The 21994-nt window shown below is 48.4% G+C and overlaps 2 protein-coding genes across 7 annotated transcripts; one reads left to right on the plus strand and one right to left on the minus strand.

The window, feature by feature from the left end:
* Positions 1–12023, plus strand: ROPN1L (rhophilin associated tail protein 1 like). 5 transcript variants are annotated; one of them, XM_075417093.1, is made up of 7 exons: positions 1–192; positions 688–781; positions 1919–2069; positions 4519–4642; positions 4810–4971; positions 7310–7485; positions 9684–12023. In XM_075417093.1, exons 3-7 carry the CDS (start codon positions 1939–1941, stop codon positions 9745–9747), a joined length of 657 nt encoding a protein of 218 aa, XP_075273208.1. In that variant the 5' UTR covers positions 1–192; positions 688–781; positions 1919–1938; the 3' UTR covers positions 9748–12023. The 5 variants fall into 5 exon arrangements, with proteins under 5 accessions (XP_075273208.1, XP_075273211.1, XP_075273207.1 ...); XM_075417092.1 differs by lacking the exon at positions 1–192 and adding an exon at positions 199–339; XM_075417096.1 differs by lacking the exon at positions 688–781.
* Positions 11967–20784, minus strand: SNRNP48 (small nuclear ribonucleoprotein U11/U12 subunit 48). 2 transcript variants are annotated; one of them, XM_075417091.1, is made up of 9 exons: positions 20680–20784; positions 20498–20611; positions 20355–20415; positions 19120–19194; positions 16308–16496; positions 15270–15391; positions 14707–14822; positions 13079–13240; positions 11967–12269 (listed from the first exon to the last, which is right to left on the minus strand). In XM_075417091.1, the coding sequence occupies exons 1-9, from the start codon at positions 20713–20715 to the stop codon at positions 12230–12232; spliced, it is 915 nt and encodes a 304-aa protein (XP_075273206.1). In that variant the 5' UTR covers positions 20716–20784; the 3' UTR covers positions 11967–12229. The 2 variants fall into 2 exon arrangements, with proteins under 2 accessions (XP_075273206.1, XP_075273205.1); XM_075417090.1 differs by having other exon boundaries at positions 13079–13243.
* Between the last annotated feature and the right edge of the window lie 1210 nt (positions 20785–21994).

Raw genomic sequence — 21994 nt, forward strand, 5'->3', positions numbered from 1 at the left:
GCCTCTGCCCGCGGCGGAGGGGCGGGGGTCCCGCCTTCCCCCTCCAGGGCTTCGGCGGGACAGGGCCCCTCGCAGCCCCGCCTTCGGGTTGTTTGTAGAAAACGGGCATTGCCGGAGCTCCGCGCGGCGCGGGCGGCAGCCGCCTCCGCCTCGCCAGCGTTGCCCGGGCAGCGGGGCCGCGGAGCGGGGCGGGTGAGGCGCCGGGCCGCGGGCACCGGCGGGGAGGCCGCTGGGGGACGGCAGGGCGGGCGCTGGGCCTGCGGGCACCACTGTACCGGCGCCCCTGGGGCTGCTTTTGGACGCGCCAGCGGAGAAGCGAAGAGGCGGTGAGGGAGGGAGGTGAGGGCCTGGGGTGCGGCGGGAGCGGCCCGCCTTGGGGTACGGAGCGCGGCCCGGCCGGCTCTGCCCGCAGCCCGGCGCGGAGCCTCCCCTCGCGGAGGTGCCCGAAACCCTCCGGGACGCGGCCATGGGCGGCCCGGCTGGAGCGGGGGCTTGGGCCGGGCGGCCTGCAGCGGCCCTGGCCCGCCTCAGCCTCGCCGCGGCTGGGCGGCCGATGGCTTACTGCGGGAAAGCAGGGCTCGGGGTTCCCCCCCCGCCGTTTTCTTTTCCAATTAGGTTTTTATTATTTTCTTTGGCTGCTTCCCAAGGGCACACGCGCACTGTCCTCAAGGCTTTTCTGTTCTCTAGCTTATCCTCAAATCCCCAACTTTTTGCCTTTGGGTTCAGACCCTTGGCTGGAGCTGCGGTTTTGAATCATCGCTGAAAGTGCGTGACCAGCCAGGTAATTAAATGCGCGCCCTGAAGTCTGCCCCTGATGCAGATTTGCTGTGCTGGAGTAATGAAGACGCTGCACCCTGTCTGCGTTTCTCCAGAAGCAAAGTTCTGAGTATGGGTGAATCTTCAGAGGAGCCTGGAGTCACAGCGGTCCTACTCCTCTATCGCTGACTTTAAATTCTTTTTCCAGTAGAGGAAAATTCACGTGATAGGGGGAGAAAGCACCCTGCCAGATACTCTTATTTTCGTCTTAAAAAAATCTAAAGGGGTAAAGGATGCTGTTACATTGATTCCTTTCTTGATGCCGCTGCTTTCAGTTCTTCCCTTGTGCAAGGAGCTGACGCGTTTTCAGCTCTTGTTGCTGAACCAACTGAAGTAGGCTGTAGTTTGTCCATTAAGTGATGAGAGGAGTGCCCAGATTTCCCACCAAATGCACTCAGATGCTATAATAGGATAAGGGCCGTAAAATAGCCTGTATCTGTCCCTTCTTTGGGATCCTGGGGAACAAGATTCCTTGCAGCAAGTGAGTTACATCCTAAATAAGACCTGTAGAGCTGTGCGAGCAAAGTGCAGTGCTTAGTTGCAGTATATGCAAGTGTGTTGTTCATCGCTGTAATTTTTTGATGTAAAGCCTGGCAGGAGCACAAATTAGTAACTTTTTGCTGCAGGGTTTTTTTGATGTGTAAGCATACGAGAAACTCTGCAATCTACACACTCTCACTTCTGTATGAAAATGATAGGGTTCTCCTTGGCTTGCAGTAGTGAGTTGTCAACACAGCTAGCTTTCACCTTGGCAAGGGTGGTGTGATTTGTCCGGGCTGCCTGCTTTGCAAATTCGTGTTGTGGTAGGTTGGAGGAGAAAAACCAGTTTAAAACTATCTAAAGATGCCAGTTGAAGTAGTAGTTCTCCTTACCCGGAGCTGTGGTTGGTGTCCAAGCTCCAGTCATTTGCTTGATGTTGCCATGGATTTCAAGGTTTTTAGAGACTCGCAGTGCTCTTGAGTTTGTCAGTTCTGCAGCAGCCCCAGCAGTCGAGTAGCACGGGAGGGAGCTTGGGTGTGAGCGTTGTTCCCCCTTATATGCACACGCAGTTTTTCATTCACATTCTGCATCTGTGAACTGCTCTTATTACTATTTCTTCCAGGTCCTGAACGTGAACAGACCATGCCTCTTCCAGAAACCATGTTTTGTGCTCAGCAGATCAAAATCCCCCCTGAGCTACCCGATATCCTGAAGCAATTTACCAAAGCTGCTGTTAGGACTCAGCCTCGTGATGTTTTGCAGTGGGCAGCCGCGTAAGTAGGATGTTCACGTAACGACGTAGCACCGTGTGTATGGACCCACAAGATCTCACTGCTCCTCTGTATTGTACGGTGGAGCTGGCTTGCATGTTAAACCAGCTTGTGTATTGCCTGTATGCTTCTGTGCATTAATGCAGCATGTGAGCCTTGTAAAAATAGTGTAGTATTTGATTTATTTTCTGTTTCATTGAGGTCTAGGACTGGCCTATTTCTGGAATAGTTTGATTTCCATATAGAAGAATGCATCTTAATTTTTTGTTGTTGTTAATTGTTCTGTCCCTTAAGACCAAAGACGTCCTTTAAGACCTTAAAACACCAAAGCTTTTTTTTTTTTCCTCTCATGTGAGACTTAATTCAGTTCTTGGAATTTAAAGCAAATCTAGGAATAGCTTTCTGATTCTTAAGCTTGCCTAGGTTTTGTCGTCGTTATTATTATTGCTGTTTCTAGGAACAAAACTAAGGAGGTTGACCATGAGCCAGCAGTGTGCCCTGGCTGCTAAGAAAGCTAACGGGACCCTGGGATATATTAGGAAGAGTGTGGCCAGCAGGTCGAGGGAGGTTCTCCTTCCCCTCTACTCTGCCCTAGTGAGGCCCCATCGGGAGTACTGTGTCCAGTTCTGGGCTCCCCAGTTCAAGAAAGATGAGGAGCTGCTGGAGAGAGTCCAGCAGAGGGCTATGAGGATGGTGAGGGGACTGGAGCATCTCTTCTACAAGGAGAGGCTGAGGGAGCTGGGCTTGTTCAGCCCGAAGAAGAGAAGGCTGAGAGGGGACCTTATAAATGCCTATAAATATCTGAAGGGTGGGTGTCAGGAGGATGGGGCCAGACTCTTTTCAGTGGTGCCCAGTGACAGGACAAGGGGCAATGGGCACAGACTGAAGCACAGGAAGTTCCATCTGAACATGAGGAAGAACTTCTTCCCTCTGAGGGTGATGGAGCCCTGGACCAGGCTGCCCAGGGAGGTTGTGGAGTCTCCTTCTCTGGAGATATTCAAGACCCACCTGGACAAGGTCCTGTGCAGCCTGCTGTAGGTGACCCTGCTTCGGCAGGGGGGTTGGACTAGATGACCCACAGAGGTCCCTTCCAACCCCAAACATTCTGTGATTCTGTGAATCTCCTTAAATGTTACTGAAATAGGAAAAGAGCCTGAAAAGTTGTGACTTCTGGGTGATAGTCCACATGATAAATCTCTCATCATAAAGTTGTTTTAAGATATTTAAATGTTTCTTCTTCTTTAACTTCTTTTCTTTTTTTCTTTTACCTCAACCTCTCACTATCATTTTTTCCTGTCTTATGGTTTGTGTGGACAAGCTCTTGAAAGGTGTCTGTGAAATGTTCTTAGCTGGGGGGATTAAAAACGTCTGTGTTGCGTACATGAGGGAGGGGAGGCTGTTAATGCCAGGCTGGAGTCTGGCTTGTCTGTTAAAAAGGAAAAAAACCCGGTGGGCAGGCGGCCGCTGCTGCCCGCGCACCCCTCTCTGGGACGCGCTCCGGTGCGAGGGCACCGGTCCTGGGGCAAGATCGGGACCTGGGAGCCGCGCCAGGCAGAGCAGGGCGGTGGTTTCACGCACGCTGCTGGTGTTGTCGTGCTTGTCCCTGTGAATGATCGGGTGAGGAAGCGGATCTGGCAGAAACACAGCCCCGGTGTTCCGGGTACATACGTCCCCTGCGCCTGCTTCTATACAGTCACCCTCGGTCAGTCCTGCGCTGCTGCTCGCTGTGCGCTGTGGCGAGTCTTTGCATGGCGTGGGGTAGCCTGGGCATGACGTGGGTCACCAGGGCAGGTGAGGGAGGACGAGTGGAAGAAACCCTTAGGTTAGACCTGCCGCTGACTGAATGAAAACAAAGTTTTTCGTGCCCGGTTCATATTGCTGGCCAGTTATGGCAGAGATGGTCGCTCTTAAGGCAATGGCAGCCTTATAATTAAAAGGATGTGCATCTGATTCCCTTTCTGCTCTGTTCTTAAATTTCATTTTGGAGTGGACAGAAATAGCAGAAATGCTGATGAGAGTTGCAGTGGAAATAGCCTGTTGTGCTTTTTGGGTAGTGTGTGAGGGGAATGTTAAACAAGTGAGCCCTCAGGTGCCCGTCAGTCAAATGGAGAAAAGCCTGTGCTTCAGTTTGCGAGCACACTCTGATGTTAATAAATCACTCTCTGCCAACGAGGGCTGAGTATATCCTGCACAAAATAAATTAAATGCCTTAAGAATTATCAGTGCATTGTCAAAGGGGGTGTGTAAAGTTGAAAGATTGTGGTTTCCACTAAAAAGAAAGGTGGCATCTGGGCATGGGGAGACAGGACCAGTGTGGGCAGACGGCGTGCCGAGTGCTGCCGCTCCTGCTCGGGAGCGTGCGGACACATTCACCGAACGGCGAGAGCGTTCCCTCCTGTGCAGCTTGTAATGGCCGTGCGCACTGAAGTGTGTTGCTGTTCCCATTGCTTAGGTATTTCTCAGCATGGTCAAGAGGTGAGCCCCTTCCTGTGAAGGAGAGGATTGAAATGCCTTTGGCAACAGAGAAAACGGATGCTGGTTTGACCCCAGGACTCCTTAAAATCTTGCACAAACAGGTACAAACCGGCCTTTGTCAAATGCACGATGCTACGGAGGTGTGCTGACGTGTTGGAGATGGCTGGGGAGACAGTCAAGTGCTTGATGCACTTTGGGGAGGGACTGTGTTCTTAGTTTCGGTTTGGTTTTTGGAGTTCTTATTGTAGTACCATGATTTCGTTTAAAGCTTTCTCCCAAAGGCATGGTGAATGTTGCAGAACTGAAGGAAAAATGGAAGCACTTGGGCTTGCCTGAGGAGCAGCTGAAAGCTATCCTGCAGCTGGATGACTTCGACGAGGAGGCAGAGTGGATGAAGGTTCTGGCCCTCGGGTGCAGCGTGCTCGGCGGGGTACGTTCACAGCAGGAGCCCTCATGTCCAAACGCAGACAGTCATATATGGTCATGTGTGAGGTAGACCACAGAACAAGGAATGCAAATGGACTTTGGGAAATGGTGATTGCTTTTGCAGCAGCTGGCAAAGCAGCTTGCGTGTTTACTCCTGTTCCCCATCAGCTTTTGGTCAGAGGAGCTTAACCAGAAAGAAGGCTGTGTCCCCAGTTTACTGAGATGGCAGGAGAAGGGCAAGCGTGTCCACAGGGAGCTTGGACCGTGAGAGAAAAGGAACGATGCTTACAGCATCAGTGTGAACATCCGTGGGGGAGAACGGGAGGGAGAAATTAGAACTTCAATTTTTAATTGATTGCATAGTCAATTAAATTTTCACAGAAGCAGTTAATGTTACTAAATCTACATTTAATTCTTTTAATATCAGTAATAAAATCTCAGCAGAGCATTTCAACAGAATGAGAGATTATAAAGTGCACTAAGATGATGTGGTTATGTAGTATAATACTTTTAACGATTTCTGCAGTATGGAAGAAGGGGTACTAAAGAGAAAATACATATTAAATAGTATTTTGAGAATGTTGCAATATCTGGTAGCCCTGAATGTTGACCTGGCCTGGCGATGCAATTGTGTGTGTGTGTGTGTATATATTTATTCATTTCAGCTGTGTATTTACTGATTCCCGTCCCCTTCCCAACATGATTTGGTAGTTTGGGCTCTTCATTTAAAGAAAGTAGCAGCAACATTACTTATTTAAAAAAAAGAAATCAAAACAAAAACAGTTGCGGGAACATTGTTCTGATGGAGCTAGACAGACTGAATTTGCCTCCATCTATCCATCCTTTCAGATATTAAGTGAATGATTTGGTTTCAGCTCTATATAATGAAACCTATGCTTCAGTTTCCTAAACCAGAGAGGAAGACGCACACGAGAAATTTACATTCACTTCCTGCAGCTGTAAATTGTGTTCGTGGTTGAATAGGGTCTCACGGGTGAGGTATGAGAGTAGGCAAGTGTGAACTTCTTGAGAACACCAGTCATCTGAAGCATCTTTCTGTAAAGCACTGGGGGGTTTATGCAGCCTTGGAGAAAAGGCCACGCGGGCAGCCTGTTAAGTTGTCTTTCAAAGGTGGTGAAATCGCTGTGAGTAACTTTGCTGCGCCGCGAGAGAGAGACGGTGGCAGGCTGGGGTGGCAGGAGCCGGAACGGCAGCGGAGGGGTAGCGAACTGCGGCGGGTAGAGCCTGCCGTCGGGCAGGCAGGCAGCTGCCTCTCTCTCCCCAGAGAGGCCTCCCAGGGCAGGAACTACGTGAACTAAAACTGGTAAAAGGATTGTAAAATGACACTTCTTTGGCTGGTGTTCTTGAACAGATACGGCATTTATTTTAAATATTGCTGTTCTACTCTTACGAAGTACTTACTTTTTTACAAAGTCATTGCTTGCTTCTTAATGAAGAGGTAAGGATAAATTTTGAAAAAGTGATAGCAAAAATATTACTACTTGGATTAAAAAAGCCCTGTGTGGGGCTTATTTTGTTTGCTTGCTTTAATGGCATCCAACCAGTCTTTGACTCAGCAAAGCTCCATGCTGAGTTTTTCCACACGTTTTCCTGTGTAGCTCAGCTGGATAGGGCACCAGGTTATAGACAACGTATTGAATAAAGAAGTTTTTAGAGAAAAGTATGTTTGGAATTAATACTTTGAGGCATGTCTGTGCTAAAGGGAATTCGGGTGTTATTTGGCTTTGACTAAACTGAAACATTCTTCAAATGTTTTTGCCTCAGTGCTTTTTTTACTAACTACTAAAATGGATTTTGCATACAAGTAAGGAAAACAGTAAGTATCAGCATTCCTAAAAATTAATATAATATTATGTCATAGTAAAAAATAATCTAAACCGTGTGAATTTTCTGGGTTTTGTAGATATGTCTGTCTTTGCTGCTGAGAATTCATTTAGATCTGTTGAGATAATATATATACACACATACCCGTGCATACATACAGCTAGGTACTGCGACGTCTGAGCTTTGACGGTACCAGAACAGAGCAATTTGGCCACATGGAGGTGGGGCTCAGACTACCCCGTGCAATCTTTAAATATCATGGGATTCTGGTATTTTTTACTGCTCTTTCTACTAGAAATTCATAATTGTTTTCATCCCTGCACCTGCACTGGAGGGTAACTTTGGGGTGGAAAGCTAGGTAAGGATGATAAAGCCTTCCCCTCATTTACACTCACTTTCAGTGGCTTACAGTGGGGATTTTGTCATGGTGTGCGAAGGATGTTCACGGCTCTGATACTGTTCCTTTCATTTCTTGACTGACCCCCCACCCCCTGCAGTCCTTGCTGAGTTCAGTGAAACATGCCTGCGAAATCTTAACGAGCGACCCCGAAGGTGGAGCGGCTCGCGTGCCCTTCGAAACGTTCTCGTTCCTCTACTCCTATTTGGCCCGTATTGATGGAGAGATACCAGAGGAGAAAACTGAAGCATTCCTCCACAGCATTAAAGAACAAGCGTAAGTAAAGATTGGTGCATGGAATTTTAACGTGTGGATCACCCCTGGGTTCTCCATAAACCTTTAATTTCAGCTGAATAATCTGTCCTCACTTTGGGTATAGCCATCATGACAGGGGTGAAGGTTGACTAAGGTTGTATCAAAAGTGTACATAGTTATTTCTTGTTAGGTGGTCAACACTGAGGTTTGAACTGTTAAACGATAAATTGTTATTTCTCTATCTTTCTTTGAAATATTGAAGTCACTACCTGGTGGTGTAATTTTCCCTGTAGGAAGCAGTTATATACAGGTTTGTATCATCTGCATATTACTGTAGGAAGCAACTATATACAGGTGTGTATCATCTACATATTACTGGTATTGGAACCAGTGGCATCTTAGGGGCTGCTCTTTTGATTTAACATAGACCGTAAATCAGAGAGAGAAATTGGGAGTTCCCACTTGAAGCCTGAAGTTTCTATCATGTTTCTGCTGAATTACTTCTCCCTAGAAATTTTCTTGAGAAAACATTTAGTATGTACTTGGTCTTAAATGGTTCGGCTCTTCAATTTTTGCAGCATTAGCTATGGTAGATTGTCCTTCTTGGAATGATCTCTGTGTTTGTTGCCTTCAGTGGCTGTAAAGGACAAAGGCAGGACAGTTCCACCTGAGTAGTTCATCTTATTTCGGTATTCGTACCAAGTTGGGGTGCCTGGGTACGCTTCTAGTCTGTTCTCTTTCTGCTTGCGCAGAGGTTGGTTTATAGCTTGGTGTCAGTCTCGTCCGTAAGCCCTGAACTGAGGCAGTTCTTCACAGCGGCAGATGTGCAGGCTGAAGGGGAAACGACTGCCTGGCTATCGACAGCAGCCACGGTCAGGTCTGTCCTGTGCTCCCGTGCCATCTTTGGCTTGCTCCATAATGAAGAGGCAACCCCATTCTCGCCTCTTGACTCCATCAAGTAGTTTGTAAGCAAACGATGAACCTCTGTGAATGACACATCTCTCGTACATCAAGGCAAGGTTAATTATCTGCCGCACCTTATTAGTGTGGTATCGAAGGGCTTACTGCTGCGCAGCGCAGCGCACAGTGCGCTCTGGGGCAGGTGGGATTAGTGGGACTGCGCGCAGTGTACCAGCCGCCTCGGCGTTTGTATATCTCTGTACGTGCTATGGAATATGGACTTGGGAATCTCTGTGTTGGGTTTGAGGCCTTGCAGGATCTCAGGCGCTCTGTGTGCTGTTAGTGTCTGATGAGCCTGTATGTCATACGCTCGCCTTTCAGTCAGATAAGACCAAATGGCAGTATGAAGGCTACATGGATTTTGATACCAAAACACTTTAATCACAGATATATGCAAGTTTACAGATTAGATGACTTCCCTTTTCTGCAAGGACTTGAAGGGTGCAGTCCAGGAGAAAAGCCAGGCAGGCCAGTGCAGCAGTACCAGCTGTGCTGTGCAGGTCCTAGTGCAGGATTTTGGGGTCCCCGAGTGCCCTCCAGTGCTCTGGGTGTTGGTGAGATGGTCCCAAACGCTGAGGTAGGGCCAGGAGGTTCCCCCTTGCTTCAACCAGAGTCTTAGTTACCCCCCCAGTGTTACTAGGTGTCCTAAGACTCTGGTATTAGTATTAGGTGTCCTTCTCAGAGGATTGGGTAGAGGACACCCCGTTGACGATCGGTCCTTTCGAAGTGCGCTGCCATTTTGTGATGTGCCGTCACCATCGTTGGTGCTTGCAGCTTGTGTGTTCTGAATACTTCTGGACTCCTGCACCTCGTGATGATCAAGAGGGTATTTGCATAGTGTGGCTACCTTTTTTCTTGAGCACCCCAACACTGCTGTGGTGCTTTAGACAGATGGCTGATCGGATTTTTGTCAGCTTTTACAACAGCAAAAACTTGGAATGCACAGGCTTGTGCTAACAGCTCTGCTGACTAGGCCTAATTCATGCTGCTGACTGCTACAGGTGAAAATCTCATCTCCGATACTGATTAGGTGAAGTCTTGTGCCCACAAAATTCAGTGTCAAAACCTCGTAAATTTTACCAGATGGAGGAAAGGATCCATCAAGATACTGAGTATATTCCTGCTAGAATTAGCATTAGGAATGTACGAAAATGACAGTGTCTTCAACCCAGCTCTCAGTGATAAAACTCCCACTCATTTTTACACTAGGATTTACCATGTCAGTGGTGTTCTAAAACATGTGGTTTATTCCTTTCCAGGGACCAGCAAGCTGGCATGGTGCTGCTCAGAAACTTTCTGACCCAGCCCTCAACACAGCTTTGATCAAGCCTACCCCCTTCAGCACCAGGTGAGAGGGGGAAGAAAGGGAATAAATACATGCAAGAAAATTTGTGTTCAGAGGACTGTTATTTGCACATTGCAATACCAGAAGACCCTCTTCTCTGGCACTTCCCTCTCTTTATCCCACGCTTGAAATCGCCCTTCGGTGGAGGTTAACTGAATGCCCGGTTATGTTGTTCTCCCGCCTCTCAAATACTGATGCTCACACCTAGGGAGCAGTACCTTCACTCGTGTTTATACTGAGTAAAATGTATTTTCTTATGGATCTTCCTACCAACACTTCATAAGTGATTGTAAGCAAAGAAGTAAAAGACAATTAAATTTAGAGAAGACTGGACAGCTCTAATTAATTGGTACATTTCTCATTGCACTTCTGGATAGCACTGACTTTGACTCTTACACAAATACAGCTTGTCTTTGGACTACCTTGTCTGCAGGAACCAGCTCTATTAAACGAATAGTTTTACCAGGCCTTACTCAACAGAACTGCAGGAGAGCCCTGTGGCTGAGCCGTCAGAAGAAACATCAACTCGAGAAAGGACCGCAGTGGTTCCATATTGTTTTCCTTCTAATTAGGATCCTTTCAGAACTTAAATATCCTTTTCCATTCCTAGATGCACTCATCTAATTAAGTATCTGTTTTAAAATATGTCTTGTTTTCTGACAGGAAAAGCTGCCGCATTTGTCAGGCAGGTGAGGAAAAGTCTGACAGAGTTCAGTTTGGTTTTGAGTTGAACAGCCGTAGTAGGTACAGAAGTCTAAATCAATTGGAACTAGACCAAGTATTTAGTGACAGATGACACTTAATTGCAGAAACGTCTGAGGTAAGAAACAGCATGCTAGTGGCTACAGTAAAGCAGGAGAGATCGCACTGACTGACAAGGCCAAACCCAGGAGTACATGGAGTGCCCTCTCCTGGCAACTCGATGTAACAGAAGAAAGTATTGCAGGAAAGATGGATCTGCAACCTTGTTCTGTATTTTGCTGCTTCGTTGGTGTAACAAGCTTGGCTGACAGTGACTGACCTTGCTGTAGTAGATTGTGTAGATTAGTAGATTAACAGGACTAGATAGTGATATTAAAAAAAGATCTCACTGAAGTTAAGTGGAATCCTCCTGCACACCCTTGATGTGTACCTGCATGTCTTAAGTCTTACTATTTTATCAACCTCTAACTGTGTTAGTTCACAGGATGGGAACTGCTCCTAGTTATTTTTGGAAGAAAATGGGTATCACGGAATCACAGAATGTTCGGGGTTGGAAGGGACCTCTGTGGGTCATCTGGTCCAACCCTCCTGCCGAAGCAGGGTCACCTACAGTAGGTTGTAGAGGACCTTGTCCAGGCGGGTCTTGAATATCTCCAGAGAAGGAGACTCCACCACCTCCCTGAGCAGCCTGTTCCAGTGCTCTGTCACCCTCAGAGGGAAGAAGTTCTTCCTCATATTCAGACAGAACTTCCTGTGCTTCAGTTTGTGCCCATTGCCCCTTGTCCTGTCGCTGGGCACCACTGAAAAGAGCTTTGCCCCATCCTCCTGACACCCACCCTTCAGATATCTGTAAGCATCTATTAGGTCCCCTCTCAGCCTTCTCTTCTTCAGGCTGAACAAGCCCAGCTCCCTCAGCCTCTCCTCATAGGAGAGATGTTCTAGTCCCCTCACCATCCTTGCAGCCCTCCGCTGGACTCTCTCCAGTAGCTCCTCATCTTTCTTGAACTGGGGATGCACCCAGTGTTTGAGAATGGCAATCAGCAATATTACAAGTGTCCTTGGTACCTCCTTACTAGTTTCTGTGGAGAGCTACATTCTCATCATCTTTGCCAGATGACACTGGTCCTACATGTCTTTGAGCATGAGCCTGTGAACAGTAATGTTGCCGTTGCTGTCCTTTTACCACTGGCTGCAGCTGAAGATATTTTAGCCTGCTGGAGAACTCTGAAATCTGCCCTCTCACCTGTGGCACATGCTGTAACTAGGCAGTAAGTGCTGTCTTTCTGCAGCACCGCTCCCAGAGGTGACAATGCCAGGTGGGAGGGCAGGAGGGGGCTTTCTTCACGCCTTTCACATGTGTAATTGACCCTAGTCTCCACAGATTAGCTCTGTTCTACATCCACCTGTTGGATACTAACTGTGGGCCAGGAAGGCAAATCAGTACAGTCTCTCTCAGGTTTCATTCTTCATCTTTGTCAGATTAAGCTCAAATAGATGAGAGATCAACATAATTTATTATATAATATATAATATATAATTTATTAATAGGTGCATTAGGGTTACACATTTACACATTTGCCAATATACACCACTTCCATCCTGACAAGCCTTAACCATTTCATTTTTGTCTCCAAGCACAGCTGTGAATCAACACCAATATTATGTACACAGTGTTACCTGGCACAACAGCAGTAACGATAGCTCCTGTGCAAGTAATTTTCTGAACAGACAACAAATAAAATAATGAGGTTCTTGTTTCTACTTTCTTCTTTTATGGCTGTGGTATTTGTCTTCATCCCTGAAACAAAAACACAAACATTGTGTGTGCTGTTAGGCTCAGACTGACGGAATCTGAAGTGGGGGCGGAAGACTTAGAAGAGGGAAAGCTCTCCTAAAACGTAGTCATGTCCTCTCCTAAGGAAAGAAACTACTTTAAGACAGTTTATTTCTCATGGTGTTTTAATCAAAGCCTTGTCATGCAGCGCCATAGTGGCAATTAGTTTAGGATGAACGGCATTGCTGTATAATGGTCTTGCAGATGCAAATGTGCCCTGGCTGATGGTATTAGAAGGTGTGGCTTAAATTTGTTTTCTTTTGCCTAAAAATATGTCCAGAACTACTGAAGAGCAACAGCATTGTTTTGAAACATCTACCCTGAAAAGCTAGTCAAGTGATTGTATGTATATACATATTAGTGAAACAAATAATCCTATTTATTAAGTTCCAGTGCAAACTAGAGCGAAACCCAGCATCAGACACGACAAGCACACTTCACTGGTTAAGTGGACAGTAGTCCCCCCATGCACACATTGGTCAAGGAGTAAAACAGCCCGTGGCAGCACTGCGCTAATCCCGTAGCGTGCCGTTGAAAGCGTCACCTTTCAGGTGTGAGAGTAAATTCTGCAGTCTGGATCACAGCTGATGATTTCACAGCAAGTTCTGTTCAGTATCAGTAGCCTCACGCCACTGGCTCCTTACACTGTATACGGGATTAGCCTGGCTTTTCAACTGGACTGTGTACTCTAATCCTCTGCACCAAATTGTCGAAGGCAATGGCTACGGCTGCCTGATTAGAAGCAGGAGTCAGCTGACACTCTTTACACTCACCTCTCTCTTTTTCTCCGAGAATCTCTGTCTTTGCCTCTTTCACGACTCCTTTTTCGTTTATTTGGACTCCTACTGCTCTCTCTCCTGTGCCTGGCGCGTTCAGTATCCTTACAGCTTCCTCCAGACTGCCGCGAGTCCACTGAAGCTGACCGCCTGTCTTCCCTTCTGAAAAAAAGGTTACTGGTTTTAGTCAATATTTTCACAGTCACTATTGTTGTCAGTACTGGTTTTGTAATAACTTCAGTACTGGTTTTGTAATATAATAACTACTAACAGCGTAAGACAGAGGATGTATCTTTTATTAAGCCTGTCTCCCCAAGAAAAACAGTAACTCCCAAAAGAGGCCCTGAGTCCACACTCTAGGGCTACGCGGATGATGAGGGGACTGGAACATCTCCCCTACGAGGAGAGGTTGAGGAAACTGGGCTTGTTCAGCCTGAAGAAGAGAAGGCTGCGAGGGGACCTAATAAATGCTTACAAATATCTGAAGGGTGGGTGTCAGGAGGATGGGGCCAAGCTCTTTTCAGTGGTGCCCAGCGACAGGACAAGGGGCAATGGGCACAAACTGAAGCATAGGAAGTTCCGTCTGAAAATGAGGAAGAACTTCTTCCCTCTGAGGGTGACGGAGCCCTGGAACAGGCTGCCCAGGGAGGTTGTGGAGTCTCCTTCTCTGGAGATATTCAAGACCCGCCTGGACAAGGTCCTGTGCAGCCTGCTGTAGGTGACCCTGCTTCGGCAGGAGGGTTGGACTTGATGACCCACAGAGGTCCCTTCCAACCCCTACTATTCTGTGATTCTTACACCTGCACATCTCAGCACGCTATTTAATCCAGTTACTTCTCACCACCACTGCCCCTCAGTCTCACCGCCTCTGTTTTGCCTTCACTCGTTAACTCTTCAACCACCTGCCTTCAGCTGCTACCTGCAGTGGGAGAACGCAGCAAGCCTGGTCTCCTGTACGGTCTTTCCATTCACCTACATCTCAGTGCTGAAAACAAACACCTCGAGGGTCGCCTTTTAGTTTGTTTCAACAACATTTTAATCGCACAGATCTCCTGAAGAAGGAGAAACAGACTATCACGAGGTCATGATCCCATTTTTATTTCGGAGACAAATGTTTGGAAGGGTGTGCAGTGTTGCTTGACATGGGAAGAAATAGGTGTACGTAAACCACGCTCCCAGTCAGCGCAGCGGCATGCACAGCGATACCTCTTCTCCGAGGTATCTTATGTCACGTCTACCACAGCATTTCCTGTCATGTGGTAGGGAAGGGGAAGAAACTGCGTACGTGTATCTTTGAGTGTGGTTCTGTCCCCAGCTACCACATACGTGAGCATCCGGACACAGAGGGAGAGATACTCATTCCCCAGCTCCACCACAAAGCACCCGTTGACCTGGATCACTTGCAACTTACCTCCTTACCCCTGAGAGTTAATAATTCATTTTTCTCTATCTATCTTTCACGCAGACAGAGCTTCTCAAGCAAGACCTTAACAGAATTAGTATGAAATAAACTGTGTATATGCCTCAGCCAAGGTTGGTATGTGCTATTAGAAAGAGGTCATGGGATAATGTTACAGGCTGTCAGGCTGCAGCCACCCCTGAGGAATTTGCCAGCTGTGACACACCTTCCCGAAGATTTTGGCTTCCCTCCTTCGCATATCTCTGCATTATCCAACTTGCTCTCCTCCTGCCAGTGATGGCTGAGTTCTTCCATGTGCACACCAATCACATCCCGAATCACCTGGTGATTAAGGCATATTGAAAACAAACAAAAGAAGCAGGATGTCATGGTAGCAGCCTCAACTAGCAACCAGACAGCAGAAGGTATATGTCTCAAAAAAAACTTCCCCAAAACCCTACACATCAGATGTATCGATGAAAAGTCTTACTGGCAGAAACAGTCATTTCAGCATAAATTTAATATCATCAGTTTACAACAGACAGTAAACTACTATCTTCCTTGTATTTTCACATTCAAAATTTAATAGTCAGAAATGCTCCTGTTATTTGTACCCTGCTGCAACAAACCAAAACAAGATTCCTCTGTAGTTTGCAACTCTAAGGCAGCGGAAAAAACACACATTTTCCTCGTCTAAAAGGGTACATCATTGTTTATGCTGATATAAAATAAGCACTTTTGTCCAAAAAAATCCCCCAAACCAATACAGCTTTCTCTTCAGATACTCACCTCCGTGTAAGACTTCTTGGTTATATGAACATTCTTAGCCCTGTAGGACTGCCGCCGCCTTTTGTAGTCTCGCATTTCAGCCAGAATTTCAAGATGGGACTTTGGACCTTTCTGACTATCATCTAGCAAAAAATTGGAAGTAAAACAAATGGTCACCAGCAGGACATTAGCACATGCAGGTATGCAAGTCTGGTGCTTTAGTAGTAAGTCCGAAACATAAAAGCTGCTGTGTTCCTTCTGAAGTTTCTCCAGTATTCAGTAACCATTACGAACTCAGCAATAGCTTCCTCTCCAACCTTCTTGCTAGCTGTTTGCACAAGACTAAAAAGCCACCAAGCAAATGTTGTTACATGACCTCAGTCTCCTGACAGTGATCCAAACCAATATACGTGCTTGTGATTTGGCCAAATGTCTACAAAACACAGGCCTTGTATCAAAGCCAGTATTACAATATGACACACAGATTCAGAAAGCCAGATTACCGAGATGACAGACACTATCTCCTACCTCCCAGGCATAGCAGGGCCCACAGGATCACACAGATGCTGATGTTGCGCTTGGTATAGTTACAAACCAGCATGGCTCAACAGGGACGAGAGGCCTCGGCCCAACACACCCATCTGTGTATTGCTCACGAGCTCCATCCCACGACTGCCAACCTTTCTTGTTTGGCTTTTAATCTTAAGTGATCTTTAATCTCATCATCTGTTACAACAAATACTGTTCCAGGATGCACAAAGCTGGCAACATTCAGCAACCTGAAGCCAGCTGCAGGAAAGACAAAAGATCCACCCACTAAGATCCACACAATGGCTGTGCCAAGAGCAGAGCACCCAGGCTTTCTCAGAAGGAAAACAACATAAAGGCCACCAGACCAGTGTCTTCTGATGCCAGGTCTTCCTTATGGCTTTCAAGAACAGTGTGCTTTTCAAAGTAAGAATAGCAGAAGCAGTTCTGTTTGGCTTTCAACAGAACTCATCTAACTGCACAAAGTGAAAGCTCCGAGCCATAAATTCAACAACAGACCATTCTTCAAACCTTGAGTGATTTTCGCTGCTAAATCCACAAACAGGTCGCTGTCATTTTCCGTGATTTGGGATTTAGACCTCTGTTTCTTTGTTTCCTCAACAACATAATCATAAAGAGCAAGGCGATCAGCTTGAGTCAGGTCACAGATGAAACGCTTGTGGTTTTGAGGAACTTCTACAGGCAGTACTGAGTAAGACCCTGGAGGGGAACAGACAGCTGTTATTAGTAAACTAGCATAATTATACAGGAAAATGGTGAGAAGCTCAAACAAACAAACAATACAGTAAACATCCATGTTGTTTTCATCCTTCCTGTACGTATCTGTAAGAAGTTTTATCCTTCTTAATTTGAAAGGATAAAAAGGGAACGTATGAGGTTGGATCAAAAGGATGCTCTGTATTGTCCCATCGGTTTCAGCTCTGGGCTTACAAGCCAAAGCAAGAGAGAGGAGGCTGCAGCTCTAACTTGTGGGTTTGTCTTTCACTCCTAAAATTTTCTGTAAAGTACTAGCTGCAAAATACCTGTTGATCTGCCAACAAGAATGAAAGCTTCTAGGAGACCAGATAACTGGGCACTGTGCAAATCGGTCTCACTCCCATTGTCACTTTCCCTGCAGAGCTTTTGTAACAGACTGCCACAGGCACTGATAGCTAAAAGGGCTACAAAGGCACTTTAAAGACGCTCCAGACTCATTCAGATAACTGAAGTTCTGCAAACAAAACATGCTGCCTGCACACTCTTCTTTCCCTGAATGACCAGCCCAGTACTCAGTCTTCCCAGGCCCCAATCAAAACACACATCCTCCAGACAAACAATAAATCCATTCTCAACCCCTGCAACAGCAGCAAAGCGACTTCCCTGAAGATACAGGATGCAGCACGCTAGGGCACTGCCTGCAGAAAAGCACTGTACTTGAGAACACTCAAATTTCCCCACCCTGTGGCCACTGACCTGACCTGCACAACCCCGCTCCCCATGACCCAACCTTCTCTCCCGCAAGGCACAACCCCACACTGAGGAGCGTCTCCAGGGAGGCAGCAGAGCTGACACCTGAGACAGGGTGCAGGCAGCAGCCCTCACAGCAGCAACGCTACTGCTCCTCTAGATTATTCAGCACTTAACGGAAACCCGGGCAATCTTTCACACCCTGCTTTCACTGAAGACACCAAAGAAAAGAAGCCACCACAAATGCAATTTACCACAACAAACCTAACATACAAGATTTCCTCATTACTGGGCTTGGAACCTGAACCAGAACTTTTCTAATCTGAACTAACATATTTAAACACCAGACTTTTATTTTTAAAACACACTGTCCTTGCAGGGTCACAGAAGCCCATGAATGTGCCTCAGTAGTTACGTGCTTGCGGTTTCACAAGAATTCCACAACTTGTGATGAAGACCAGCCTTGCTGCCCCCTTATATAGCTATTCTAATACTCTAATATTCTACATATGGTTCAAATTTTCTAAAAACAAAGAAAGAAAATCACTTGCTTTGGTACAGTTAGTCAAATGGAAATTTACAATGAAAAATGTTTTCCATTTGTTTCTGTTGCCGAAGACTTTATATTAAACAAACACTTCCAAGTCAGTAAATCTTAGAACAGACCAAGATGCCACAATGAAAAGCACTCCACACTGTTTTAGTGCTCTCTTCAGAGAAATGCAAGCTTGCAGTGAAAACTGGATGACAAATACTGGCATCTAGGAGCTCACTGATGTGCCTTTGCAATGCAACCACTTCATAAAGGGTTTATCTGTTTCTCCCCTACTTGGATGTGCTCGTGTCAAATTAATGAGTTACCACTTGTCTCCAGAGAAAACACACCTGACGTGCTCCAAACACAGTGCCCATCACAGGAAAGCACCTTCCCAAGCAACTGTCCGATGAGCCTCCATCCGCTATGCCGGAGAAACAAAGACAACACAAAAACCTATGCCTGAGCCAGCGCTGCTGCATTTCACTGTCAAGGCAAGAAAGGAGAACAAATGCACTTTTCCTTTTGCACATATGTGTTTACCAAACTCTAAGACTACAGACAGTAAATGCTGTATCTTTCAGGTGTTGCAACTGTCAAACCATACGCTGCAGCTCTGCGGTGGTTTCTGTAAGTAGCCCTGCTTTTCTACTCAGTCTTTTCTACTCTCAAAGAGAAGCACAGCTGAGACTTAACCTACTCCTCAGACTGGGCACAAAACCCAATGAAAAACGAAACACAAAGGAACTAATGAGCTGAGAGCAGTGGCAAAGGACAACAACATATTTGCAGATGTATCAGCATATTTATTATACAACTTCTTAGGATGAGTCTTGAAACAATTCAACATAGTAACAATAATACAGGCGTTGTCTGGTCTTTGATCTGAGCAGTGCTGGACAAGCACACATAGCTGATATCTGACAATTAATCCTTAAACAAAACAAAAAGCAGTCCTCATTTTCCTCCCCACCCATCACATGCAGAACAAGGCTGGAGACAGTATCAGAAAATGCAGGCAGAAAGTACAGTGTAGGTAGGAGGATGGAAAGTGAAGGACTAGTGCTTTAAGGGACTCCTGAACTTTGTAGTGCCAATTTTCCAGTCCTGAATAGAACTAGAGGCGTGAGCACAAAAGACTCAAATTCTCTTATCCAGCTGCCCCGAGCAGAGAAAGTAGTTATGGTCCACAATATACAAGGGAAGGAATGTTAAAAATAAATTTTTAAAATTCCTCATAGCAGTTCACAAGTGGAATCAAGGAAGCTGTTAGGGGTGAGACAAGAGCAGCTCTCCACACGAGAGCTGACAGAGTTGTCTCAGTATCTGCTTACTACTTACCTTCGCTGTAGCTGCCACCTTCTTTTGCACTTTGAGCTCTAGCTTGCTTCAGAATGTGAAACTGCAGATCTTTATCTGGACACAGAGAAGACAAAAATATCACAGAACTTTTATATCAGGTACTTAGTAGAGTTAGTCTTTATCCCCCAACCTCAATTATGAGATTTATGGTATGTTACAGAGCATTGTAGTTTTATTTTTGCAGAAGGGAAGGTCTGAACTGAAAATATAATTTTAATCTATTCTGTATTTTAACTGAGAGGGAGTAGAAAAAAAAAGAAAAGAAAGGTTTCTAGGTTAGCAAGGATATAGAAAAATAAACGTATGTATATTACAACTCTATTCTGTACCACTGCTATAACCCCAAAATCTAGGGCCAATTTTTCCACCTTCTAAGCATGCATTTTGGCACGCTTTCTGCACCTGATGCAAAAAGAACACAGGAAGAAGCTAGAAAATAACCTAAGAAGAAAAACAAGATCCTCCTTGGATTTTAAGATGAAAACAGCCAAGCGACCTACAGAGCAGAATTACACAGCGACACAAGCACAACGGCTGTAAATTAAGGCAAAGCATGACGGCGACAAAACAAACCTACGTGATGAAAACACTTTTCGAAGAGGCCTTGGAGAGTTTACGGCTGGCGAGGCCCTGGACTCTGCCCCACGGGGTCCTCCTTCGACCCCATCCTCTGCCCCTCCCCCCGGGGGTCTCCCCTCAGCCCCTGCCCCCCACTGGGGGTCCCACCTCAGTCCCTCATTCTGTACCCCCCCCAGGGATCTCTTCTCAGCCCCATCCCCTGGCTCCTCCAGGGGTCCCCCCCCAAGGGATCTCCCCTCAGCCCCTACCCCTCATTCTCTGCCCCCCCTGGGGGTCTCCCCTCAGCCCCTGCCTCTCATTGTGTGCCCCCCCTGGGATCTTCACTCAGCCCCTGCCCCTCATCCTCTGCCCCCACGGGCGGCCTCCCCTCAGCCCCCCCCCAGGGGTCCCACCTCAGCCCATCATCTTCTACACCCCCAGGGGTCTCCCTTTAGCCCCTGCCCCTGCCCTCCCCGGGGGTCCCACCTCAGCCCATCATCTTCTACCCTCCCGAAGGTCTCCCCTTAGCCCCTGCCCCCCCCCCCGGGGATCTCCCCTCAGCCCCATCCCCTGGCTCCTCTGGGGGTCCCCCCTTAGCCCCTGCCCCCCCAGGGTCTCCCCTCGGCCCCCCCGGGCAGCGCCCCGCCGCCGCTCACCCATGGCGACGCTGGGAACCTGCAGGTTTCGGTAGAAGAAGCTGCAGTCGTACATCTCGGCCTGCGGGACCAAGCGGCTGGGTCAGGGCCCCGCGGCCGCCGCGCCCCGCCCGGCCCCGCTCGGCCCGGCCCGCTCGGCCCACCTGCTCCTCGGCGGAGTAGCCCATCCTGCGGAGGCGGCAGGCGGCGGCGTGCCTCTCCAGGGACGCCCGCGGGACGCGGTGATGGACGTCGTAGGGGCACGGCACCCGCTCCACCTGCGGCGGGACACGCGTCAACCCCCGCCCCGTCCCCAGCCTCGCCGCCCCGCTCCCCGCCGCCTTACCGCGTCCCCGAGCCACACGCCGCAGCCACCCGCCATCGCGCCGCGGGCGCGGCCGCCGCCCAGGCCCCTTCTGGGCCGCTTCCGGGCGGGAGGACGCGCTGCCTGCGCGCTGCGGGCGGCAACCCCGCGCCTTCCTAGCGCGGGGAGGGGGCGGCGGCAGCCCCCGGCGCGGCGGGGCGGGAGGCCGGAGGAAGGGCCGGGGCGGGGAGGCAGCGCGGGGCCCGCTGCCCGCCCGCCCGCCGTCGCGTCCGCGCAGGCGGCCGCCGGGGCAGCCGCCACCGCCGCCAGGGCCCGCGGCGGGCGGGCGGGCGGACGGGGAGAGGGCGCCGCCTAGCGGCGGGAGGCTGCCGGCGCCGCTCTCCCTGCCAGGCGATGGCGCCGTTGTGGTGGTTTCCCGCCAAACCGGGGGTGGGATCGCCACGGGCTCTGGGCTGCGTCGCCTTTCCCGGCTGGTTCTCTCCGGTCCGTGGCGTAGCCTCTTCTCCCGCACCCAGCACCGCGGCTGCAGGCCGGCACCGCTGGGGCTCGGTCGCCGGACAACGTGGCGATGCCGTACCGTCGGGTTTGACGCCTCCCGGTCTCCGTGGGCCCTGCTGGGACGGAGAGCGGGAGCTCCACGGGTGCGCGTCCCCAGGTGGGACTGCTGCCGGGGCGCGGCTTCCCGGAAGGGGGCACGGGGCCGTGGCCTGGGCCCGCTGCGGAGCCGCCGTGCTGAGCGTGCTGGCAGCGCGGTGCTTTTCCCGAGGCTCTTGCTGGGCGACACCGATCTCTGGAGAAAATCTCTGTGGGAACCAGCCCCACACATCCTCACAGGGCAGCAGAACGATCCTAAACGGCAGGGTAAGCGGGAGGCACAGCAGGGGAATGGAGGTCTAAATCCCAAATCACGGAAAATGACAGCGACCTGTTTGTGGATTTAGCAGCGAAAATCACCCAAGGTTTGAGGAACGGTCTGTTGTTGAATTTATGGCTCGGAGCTTTCGCTTTGTGCAGTTAGATGAGTTCTGTTGAAAGCCAAACAGAACTGCTTCTGCTATTCTTATTGTGAACAGCACACGGATGCCGTGAAAAGCCGGAATTGAAGACTCAATAGTCAGAAGACTGTTAAGCAGGGATTCTTTATTACGGCACCGGGCACGCAGGGGATCTCTCCTCCAACGTGTGCCCCAAAAGGACACACTTACTAGGTATTTATGCTATGTTAGCGTACACATTCACTACATTTGCAAGAAATGCTTATCATAGTTTTACCAAGAACTCATTAGTATATGGTGATGTCCATCACGCATGTTTGTTTGGCGTCTCTCGGTGATTG

This window comes from Opisthocomus hoazin, chromosome 3 (genome assembly GCF_030867145.1).
Source record: "Opisthocomus hoazin isolate bOpiHoa1 chromosome 3, bOpiHoa1.hap1, whole genome shotgun sequence".
Classification (NCBI taxonomy): Eukaryota; Metazoa; Chordata; class Aves; order Opisthocomiformes; family Opisthocomidae; genus Opisthocomus; species Opisthocomus hoazin.